The sequence below is a fragment of the Microplitis mediator genome, chromosome 8 (genome assembly GCF_029852145.1).
Source record: "Microplitis mediator isolate UGA2020A chromosome 8, iyMicMedi2.1, whole genome shotgun sequence".
In the NCBI taxonomy this organism is placed as follows: domain Eukaryota; kingdom Metazoa; phylum Arthropoda; class Insecta; order Hymenoptera; family Braconidae; genus Microplitis; species Microplitis mediator.
Window position 1 is genome coordinate 10,314,579 of NC_079976.1, and position 9,587 is coordinate 10,324,165.

General features: G+C 27.2%; 2 protein-coding genes across 3 annotated transcripts; one reads left to right on the forward strand and one right to left on the reverse strand.

The window, feature by feature from the left end:
• Nucleotides 1–6: 6 nt before the first annotated feature.
• Nucleotides 7–4,606, reverse strand: LOC130673989 (transcription initiation factor TFIID subunit 11). 2 transcript variants are annotated; one of them, XM_057479229.1, is made up of 6 exons: nt 4,455–4,606; nt 1,952–2,241; nt 1,482–1,888; nt 515–602; nt 325–421; nt 7–246 (listed from the first exon to the last, which is right to left on the reverse strand). In XM_057479229.1, the coding sequence occupies exons 2-6, from the start codon at nt 2,072–2,074 to the stop codon at nt 113–115; spliced, it is 849 nt and encodes a 282-aa protein (XP_057335212.1). In that variant the 5' UTR covers nt 2,075–2,241; nt 4,455–4,606; the 3' UTR covers nt 7–112. The 2 variants fall into 2 exon arrangements, with proteins under 2 accessions (XP_057335212.1, XP_057335210.1); XM_057479227.1 differs by having other exon boundaries at nt 4,385–4,603.
• Nucleotides 4,607–4,767: 161 nt separating this feature from the next.
• LOC130673990 (mesencephalic astrocyte-derived neurotrophic factor homolog) lies at nt 4,768–7,894 on the forward strand. The gene is made up of 5 exons (XM_057479230.1): nt 4,768–4,958; nt 5,079–5,188; nt 5,559–5,683; nt 5,766–5,907; nt 7,440–7,894. The coding sequence occupies exons 2-5, from the start codon at nt 5,104–5,106 to the stop codon at nt 7,616–7,618; spliced, it is 531 nt and encodes a 176-aa protein (XP_057335213.1). The 5' UTR covers nt 4,768–4,958; nt 5,079–5,103; the 3' UTR covers nt 7,619–7,894.
• The last annotated feature ends 1,693 nt before the right edge of the window (nt 7,895–9,587 follow it).

A 9,587-nucleotide genomic window follows, 5' to 3' on the forward strand; every position in this document is an offset into this window, starting at 1 on the left:
AATTGTTTTTTTTTTTGTTTTATTACAAAAGAGCTTCCGAGTTTACTGAAAATATAAATTAATAAAACAATTAAAAAATATACAAGTTATTAAATAATTATTTCTACATAAATTAAAGTCTAAAAAAAGTTTTGCGCGAACGTCCAATAGGAATTTGTCCTTGTAAGCGAAGTTGACGTACAGCTTCTCGTAAGTGTTTCGGTTGAACAGGACCACTGTCATTATATTCTTCCATTACATCTAATGCTAATTAATGAAAAAATATCAAGTCATTAAATTATTTTTTAAAAATTAATCTTACTATTGAAAATAAATATGATTTACCTTTCTCAACAATTTCACCGACAAATACTTTAGCGATACCTGACATGGCAATAACAACATTTTGTGATACAGAACAACCGGTTATTGTTTGCATTATCTATTTTTGAATAAATAGTTGACAGTTAATTATTTGTTTAATTTTGCCATTAATTAATTAATAATTTATAATAAATAAATAACTTAAAATTACCCTTTTGATAGCGGCTTTAGGAAATGCAGCACGACGAAACATTTCATAACGATCTAACTGTGCTTCTGTAAAATTAGAAACTAATACTCTGAAAATAATATAATGTTTTTAATTAAAACGACTATTACTAATAATAATTAATAATTGGGGCTGTACAATTTAGTCAGATAAGAAGGTGTGAAAGCCAAAGGTGGAGAAGCAAATTCCGAAGTTCTTACAGAAAGTGCTGAAAATTTGTGGTTGAGAATTTTTAATAGCTATGAAAACACTCGTAAGATTCAAAACGAGAAACGTGGGACGCATGCAATACATGACTTTAAGAAGTGTAGAGAGGAGCTATCAATAAGAAAACTTACACATCAGCTCATATCATTTGCAGTACAATGAAATTGTTAGTTGAACTATTAGTGCATCAATTATCTGCTGCATGCGGCACAATTCAACACAAATTGAACAGATAGCATAATCTTTAATCAGAATACAATGAGACTATTTGAAAATATATTTTCTATGTGATTAATTAAGACATTGAGTTGAATTCGAATTAAAAAAATTTTTTAAATACAGTACTAACATTTTTTTTTTTTTTAAACCTTGAATTAGTTTTGGATAATTGTGAGTTTACTCAAGTTCCGTAAACATAGAACAGTCGATTAAGTAATGGATTAGTAGTAAATAAACAAATAGATGGTTAATAAAAAAAAAAAATGCATACAATTCTGTTGATTCCAGTACGATTTTAAAAATTTTCAATAGATTGGAGGTTTTTTTTTAATGCCCGGGTTTTTATCTCTGATATCTGGGGTTCAGAAAAATTGAAATAGCAACCGCTTGGGCAGTGGACCTGACTTTCATCTGAAATCGTTCTGTTTCATCCCTTGCCACGCAATATAATCGTTTAGCCAAATTAACTGGCAAAATTGTGCAGCCTTATTATTAATAATAAAAAAAATATATATATAATTACTGCATTTTTTCACGTTCTTCTTCTTCTAATTCACGTTTATTTTTTTCTTTACTCTCTCGTCGATCTCCAATATCCATCGGACGTAATTGTTGTTGCGGTAAAACAATTGAATTTGTAAATAAATCATCTTCTTTATTATTACCGATTGTCATTATATCATCATCATTGTTATCGTTGTTATTATTCTTGTTAGCTGTAGTAGAAGTAGTACCCGCGCTAGTACTTGGATTTGTACTAGTACTTGTACTTGGATGATCAATATGATCTATATCCATAATTTCATTTCTATCATTACTTCCACTTGTATTTTTATCAGTCGGAGAAACAATCGAATTTAAATTACAGTCATTATTTTTAATCGGCGAGTTTGTTGGTGATGGTGAAAGTAACGACCTATCTATTTCAGGCTTTAAAAAGAAAATAAATAAAGTGATTAATGTTATTTTAAATTATTATATATTTTTTCATACCTTTATATCATGTTCCTCTATATCAATAGAGTCATCCAATTTATCACCACTTAAATTATTACTTTTTTCATCAGTTACATCGCTGTCATTACCAGAATCATCTTTACCAAATAAATCATCCATTTTTTAAATATATATTTATTTATAACTATAATTATTTCAAATCGTTACAAGTTAAGTAATTAGTAGTTTATATTTTGTATTAATTTTTGCTATTTGTTTACTTTCACGCCAGTTCACAGTTCACATTCGTTACTCATAACCCCAAATTCGAATTTCTTGCCGCCATCCTGTGATTAAAATATAAATTAATATTTGGCACGAAATTTAAAAACTTAGAATTTTTATAAAAGTTTATTCAAATATCAACAATTAAATCAATGACAATAAAAAAAAATATTTAAATTACTTTATTTACAATTTAATCAGAATCTCCGACATCTTGTTATTAATAATTTTGACGCGAAATTTAAAAACTTGAAATTGTTTTATTTTTTCTGAATTTAAAAAATTAAATTATTAACAATAAGGGAAAGTATTTAAATTACTTAACTAACAAAGTCTAATAAATAACAATTTCAGAATAGATAGATAAATATATTTATTTGATCCTAGAGCCGTAGCTCCCTGAGGACCATAAAAAAAAATACAAAAAATCTTATAAAATAGATACATGTATATGCTTTACAGTTTTAACAAAAAGATTAATAAATTAATTATTAATATTCAAAAAATGATCAAAACAAGCATTCTTAAATTCTATGAAAGTTTGTACGTCGTTAGTTTTGGCGGTAAAGAATTCCATACATGCATAACATGAATTAAAAACGAGTTTTCATATATTTTTGATTTACATTTTGACATTCTTAAATAATCTTGCCTAATATCTCCCCTACGTAACAAAACAGGCAGAAACTCTAATTTTAATCTAAATAGTTGATTGAAGTTCAAATGTATTTCTTTGTAAAATAGGCAAGCAATAAAAAAGTCTCTCCTCGTTTTTAACTTTAACCAACCTAATCTTTTATGATACGCACTGACATGTTCAAACTTAGCAATTTTATAAATGAATCTAACACACGCAAAAATATTTATTTAGTTAACCCTCACATGTTCGTATTAAACATAAAAGTAATAAATAAGACAGGAATTGTGTATATTTTAATGTTTTTGGAATAGGGACACATATTCCTATATGCTTTTAGGTATATATTTTTCAATGGATTACAATTAAATACTTGACGCTTTTATTGCAAAATAAAGACAAACTACTTATAGTAGAGAATACAATTTATTAATGATCCTGAAGTTAGCAGGCAATTATTAATTTTCGGATTTTTTTTTTTCACCAAATGAATTGCAAAAAAATAAAACTAAAAATATGCACATGCAGAAAATTTAAAAAACTACAAGTGCAATTTTTTCAAATATTTTTTTTTTCTTATGGTTTATCGTCTAAAAAAATATCCAAAAATTATTAGACGTCTGCGGAACTGAAGGAAGCAATAGAAGAAACTGGAGATGGAGACCTAATAGATCTAATAAAAGAAGGAAAGGACATAGAAAAAATCAGGGACAAACTAGAAGAAGGAATAAAAATAAAAATAGAACAAGAATTGCAATTAAATTGGTGCAAAATAGATAGATCGCAATACAATGAATGGTACAAATACTGGAAAAAAGAATTAGACGAGGAAAAATATTGGGAAGAACACGAGCTAAAGAGTGAGGAGAAAGAGCAATGGACAAGGCTCAGATGCGGAAACCTGGGTAAATCAACAGCCAAAGGACACCAGGACTTAACATGTAGAGTATGCAGAAAACATGAAGAAACATTGGAGCATATATGGGAATGTGAGGAAACACACAACCAAATAGACCGCATACTATCAAATAAAATCAAAGAAAGATTCATGCAAAGCGAGCAAACAGAGCAAGCAAGAGAGAGAATGAAGGAACTAGGGATAGGAGAGCCAAGCAGGGAAGTCATAGAGTACGCAAGAAAATTCGAAAGTCTAGCCAGGAAAAAGACAAACGAAGCAAAAGAAGTGTAAATAAATAAAAAAGAATAAAGCTAGTCAGTAATAAGTCAAAAATAGAGTAATTTCAAGTATAATACTATACACCCGAGAAAACTAGGGAACAAATTACACTAATATAGTATGAATGATTGTAAAAGTGCTAAACCAGGTATGAATGACACCAACCAATGTGAATAAGTAAATAAACTAAGAATAAGGAAAAAAAACTGTAAAAAAACGGAAGTTGTACAGTAAAATGCAAATAAAGATTATTATTATTATTATTGTTTTTTATGAGACGTCTGTTAAGTTCAGTATCATATTTATTAAATGTATATAATTATTTATAATACTAAATATTATGAAATTTTACAAAACAATTACGATCTGAAGTATAACAAATGAAAATTACATGGAGAGCATGTATTATTTATGCGATTTTCCAGGCGACGTTTAGCAATTGTATTTTTTCTATTACTAACTTTTACCATTACATTTGAAGGTGTTCCACGAAAACTTTAAAAAATACTATAAAATTATAAATTATAAATCTAAAAAAGATTTTACTTAGCCAATATATTATTATAAATCGGAAAAATTATGCGGGGACAAATGTGTCCCTTATGCGTGAAAGGGTTAAACATTTCGCTATAGTTTGTCACAGCTTGATAAACTATAGAGTTTGATATATTTAAGTCTTCTAAATGAATTGTATATGATTTAAACCAATAAAGTAACGCTTACGTAGCTCTTGCTCTGACCAATAGACATTCGCCAGCTGTAGTTTTAACAAATTTTGACAGTATCCAACGTGGTATAAAGCCGATGGTCTTTTTATAATAAATACATTTTAAAATACATAAATCTTTCCATTATATATAATTTATTTTTAAAACAATACATATATAAATATATAATACTTAGTGTACTTAAATAAAAACAATATTTTTACAAAGATACTCATTGAACTTTTTATTAAAAACCAGGTAATTATTAGTGTCTAGGTGTCTAGTGATCCAAAATAACCTAGACATTTTTTTTTTTAATTTGCACCTTTATATATTAGATAATTTAATTTAATTGTTGGTAATTTTTGTTTGTTACAGTTAATTATTTATTGAAGATATTAAAATGTTGCGATTGACTTTATTATCAGTGTTTTTATTAATTGGAATAAGTTTACCTGCTTTTGCATTGAAAGAAGGCGAATGTGAAGGTAATTGATTTAAAACTAAATTTATTTATTTCTACAATTTAATAAATAGAAAATAATTAAACATTGATTTATTTCTTATTTAATACTAAAAAAAGTAGACATCTTATAATTTAATTGTTTTTATTAACAAATTACATATTATTAAAAACAATAATATAAAATTTCGCAGATAAAGATTTTAAAGAATCATTTGTATGCGTTTTTAAAAATTTATTTTTATTAATATAGAAGTTGTTGATTTAAAAAATTGAAAATATTGTGTGTTATGTCTTGATTTTACTGTAATATTTTTATTTTGATATATTCTGAAATTAAAATTTCTATAAATTAGTTACTTATTAAATGTTTTTGCTTTTTTGTTTTATTTTAGTATGTGTGAAAACAATAGACAAATTTGCCGATACATTAACAGAAGATGTAAAAAAGGATCCGAAAAAAATAGAATCAGAATTTAAAAAATTCTGTAAAACTACTAAAGGAAAAGAACATCGTCTTGTAAGTGTTTTATTTTACAGATGAAACATTTGTTTGTAAATAAAAAAATAAATTGATTAATTATTTAAATTATTACTTACAGTGCTACTATTTAGGTGGATTAGAAGAATCAGCAACAGGAATTCTTGTTGAAATGAGTAGACCTCTGTCATGGTCACTGCCGTCAGATAAAATTTGTGAAAAATTACGTAAAAAAGATGCACAAGTTTGTGATTTAAGATTTGGTAGGTATTTTTATTTCATTGATCTATTTATTTATTTAATTAATTATATTATACAGGCTCACTAATCTTACATCCGACTTTGATTTTATTGTTTAAAGAGAGGGGGTGGGGGTATTAAGTATAGAAAATAGCAGTATGTAATTTATAAATGGATCTTAAACTCGATGTTCTAATTAGTGTATTGTCTAACTCTATTTCAGAAAATCCCCAATTTATGCGAAAAAACGTAATTTAAAATTTCTTTCTTCTAAAAATCAATTCCATATCTAGTATATGTATAATATTTTTGTCTAGATTACTCAAATAATATTTTTTCTGACTATTAATATCTGAAAATTGCACAGAATTACCTACTAAAAAATATTAAGTTAGACAATTTGCTAATTAGAACGTCGAACTGTTATAATTAATTTATGGAAAAATTGAGTTCCAAGTAAATAAGCCTGTTGCCTAGCTTACATAAGTTAAGAAATTAGTATTTTTCTGCTAGATTGATATTAAAACTCCTGGAAAATAGAACGTAGATCACAAATTTATAAAATTCTGTTGGAATAGACATCGATTTTTTGCACTGATTAAAATTGAACACCCAAAACGACAAGTTTTTAGTATTTTCTGGAATCTTAACAGGCGGCTGAACATTTTGTAATTAAAAAAACTATCATTTGTATTGAAGAGTGATTGTTTTTAAATTCTCATTTAATCTATGAGTGTTACAAAAATGCGTCTGTACATTTCTCGAAGCCTGAGTAAAAAATTCAATTGCATATTAGACGTAGTTTTGGAGATGAAAACGTAAATTAAACGTACTTTTGACGTTGTGAACGTAAACTGTACAGTTAAGACGTAAATTATCATAAAAACGTATTTTAAACGTATTGTGCGTATGGAAATTTATACAAGACTCTAGTCATCGTTAATCGTAAATAAAACTTGCGATTAAAAAGTAAAATTATTTCAATTGCATTTCATTGTTGCTAAACAATGTCTAGAAACTAGAAGATGAGAAATTAAAATTCTCAGCAGCTGTAGAAAAATATGTGGGACTTTTTAAAAGCTTAAATAAAAAAAATGTCCAAAGTCTCACATAGTTTACTACAGCTGAATTTTAATTTCTCATCTTTTAGCTTTTAGAAATTTTTCAGCAACAATAAATGCAATTGAAAGAATTTTACTTTTTAATCGCAAGTTTTGTTTACGATTGACGATAACTAGAGTTTTGTTTAAATTTTCATACGCCCAGTACGTTTAAAATATGTTTTTAAACGTTCAAATTACGTTTGCAACATCAAGTACGTCCTATCTACGACTATAATTCGACTCAGGAACAAAAAAAAGAGAGCTGGTGAATTTTTACCTCAAAAAATGATCCTATTGGGCTAAAGTTTTTCAGGTCGACTGTAATTAAGTTTATAAAAATTTATTTTTTATTTCGATAATAAATTTATAAGAATTTATATAACCCGAGAAATACTACAGTATTATTATTTTTTTTTTTTATACTCAAAAATTATTATTATTTTTCTTTTCAGAAAAACAAATCGACCTTGAAAAAGTAGAATTGAAAAAACTGAAAGTACGTGATTTAAAGAAAATATTAAATGATTGGGATGAAAATTGCGATGGATGTATTGAAAAAACCGATTACATAAAACGTATCGAGGAACTTAAACCAAAATACACAAGTAGTACAAAGAAAACAGAACTCTAAATTATTTTTTCTAAGATTTATAATTTTAAAAATTTATTCATACAAAACAAGAATTAAAGATACATATTTTTATGTTTTGATTTTATCAAAAATTTTAAACAACTTTTATGATCAATTATCATGATGCACACACAACAGATTAATGCCAGTTATATTTATTTTTTATTCTATTAAACCGAGTTATTATGTATTATTTATTACTGATGATGATAAATAATATTTAAACCAAAACATAACAATGACTGCTAAATATTAATAATTATCATTAAATCTCCATGTATAATGAGTAAATGGTTAAATAAATAAAAATATTTGTAATAAAAAAAATGCATTTCTTTATTTATATAGATGTATTTATTATTTTTTTCACTCTATTAAATACTGACCCAAGTAAAATATATGTAGGGTAAGTGTTATTGACCAGGGTAGAGAACAAAAAAATAATAAGATGAAAAAAATTATTTATGAAATATAATAGAACATAGGAAATAATTAATAAATATACTAAAACCCCTAGTGTGAAGGTACACTGGTCACAGAAATTAAGGGATAGAAAAAAAATCCGAAATTTTTAGGTGATTTTCAACATGCTGTAACTCGGTGAAAAATGGTCGTATAAGAAAATTAAAAAAAGCAAATTGTAGCCTCAAGTTTCTCGATTTCAGATCTGGACCTCAAAATTTTTTATCATCGACGGTTCCGGAGTAATCATAAGAAAACCAACGAAAAAAAAATTTTCAAAATTTTTGCTGGTCTTTCAATACCTCTATGGGCGACAATAAATTTTTTTGAATAATCCGACTGTCTGACTTTTCTAGGAAATTTTATGCCCTTTAATTTGGTGGCCTGAAAAAGTCTCTACGACGATTTGGCGCCGAATTATCATTGATCAAAGCAAAAAAGTCCATTTTGGCTTTGATAATCAATAACTCCGGATGTATTGGTCGTACAGAGAATGGAAGCAGGGTTTTGAAAACTGGAAAACATTCTCTATAAGGCAAAATTAGTGGCATTTGATAGAAAAATTTTTTTTAAAGCGATATTGTTTAGTAAAAAACAGGTCAAAATTCACAAATTTAAGGATATTCGGAAATCTTTCTAAAACTTTGGATATAACGGATGAACAAAGGATATCTTCGTCTTTTTTTCAACCTCAAAGTGTCCTGAAAAAACTCTGAAAATTTCAAATCGCTGCGATTTTTCTTTCTTAGTGCCCCGAAGCTTTAAATTTATCGATTTTGTCAAAAATCACCATAATTGGTAGTTTCTCGGTTTTTGTTCATTTTTTCGATTTAATAATGTTTTTTTTACCGATAATCTTCATTTCTTCGATCAAAAAGATCGATTATCGAAAAAAATTGAAAAAAAAAAAAATTTGAAAAAATTTTTTTTTTGTAGTACCTGCAATGATTTATCATTGTCAAAAAAAATTCCTAAAATTTTTTTTACCGCCGGCATTAGAACTCTTTTCTTACGACAATGAGCGCGATATTACTTCTCGGATTCACCATTTTGTGTACTCTTTGTAGAGATCCGAGCTAATTCTCTACCACCTCTGGTGCTGAACGATACCCTTTAGATGTCACCCTTCCATCCGTCAACTTGGAGGTCAAGCCGAGATGACGCGTGCCCTGTTGAAAACATCCAATAAATTCCGATAGAAAACATGTTGTATTGTAACTTGATGTGCTTTTGTCACAGTAAATCCATATGAATCCCAATACAAACTTAAAATATAAAAGAACGATCTTCTATTAGATTCTGTCTGTAATGAAAATTTCTATTTGAACATACGTGATATGTCTTTGTACCAGCAAGGACATAGCTATTTATTTAACCAACCAATGTGATTATTTCCAGAACCTTCTTACACTAAAATTTCATAACTTCTTATCCTCCCAAGGAGATGCTATACCCTTCGGATAACTTGCATCAGCAATAAAAGTATTTATTAAGAGAGAACCAGTCG

What these genes read in the sequence shown, in the direction of transcription:
- LOC130673989 (XM_057479229.1), bottom strand. Translation starts at nt 2,074, where the DNA reads ATGGATGATTTATTTGGTAAAGATGATTCTGGTAATGACAGCGATGTA. An exon ending in GAAGAACGTGAAAAAATGCA is followed by an intron (nt 603 to 1,481) that starts GTAATTATATAT and finishes TATTATTTTCAG; the next exon opens with AGTATTAGTTTCTAATTTTA. An exon ending in CTAAAGCCGCTATCAAAAGG is followed by an intron (nt 422 to 514) that starts GTAATTTTAAGT and finishes ATTCAAAAATAG; the next exon opens with ATAATGCAAACAATAACCGG.
- LOC130673990 (XM_057479230.1), top strand. Translation starts at nt 5,104, where the DNA reads ATGTTGCGATTGACTTTATTATCAGTGTTTTTATTAATTGGAATAAGT. An exon ending in AAGGAAAAGAACATCGTCTT is followed by an intron (nt 5,684 to 5,765) that starts GTAAGTGTTTTA and finishes TATTACTTACAG; the next exon opens with TGCTACTATTTAGGTGGATT. An exon ending in AGTTTGTGATTTAAGATTTG is followed by an intron (nt 5,908 to 7,439) that starts GTAGGTATTTTT and finishes TTTTCTTTTCAG; the next exon opens with AAAAACAAATCGACCTTGAA.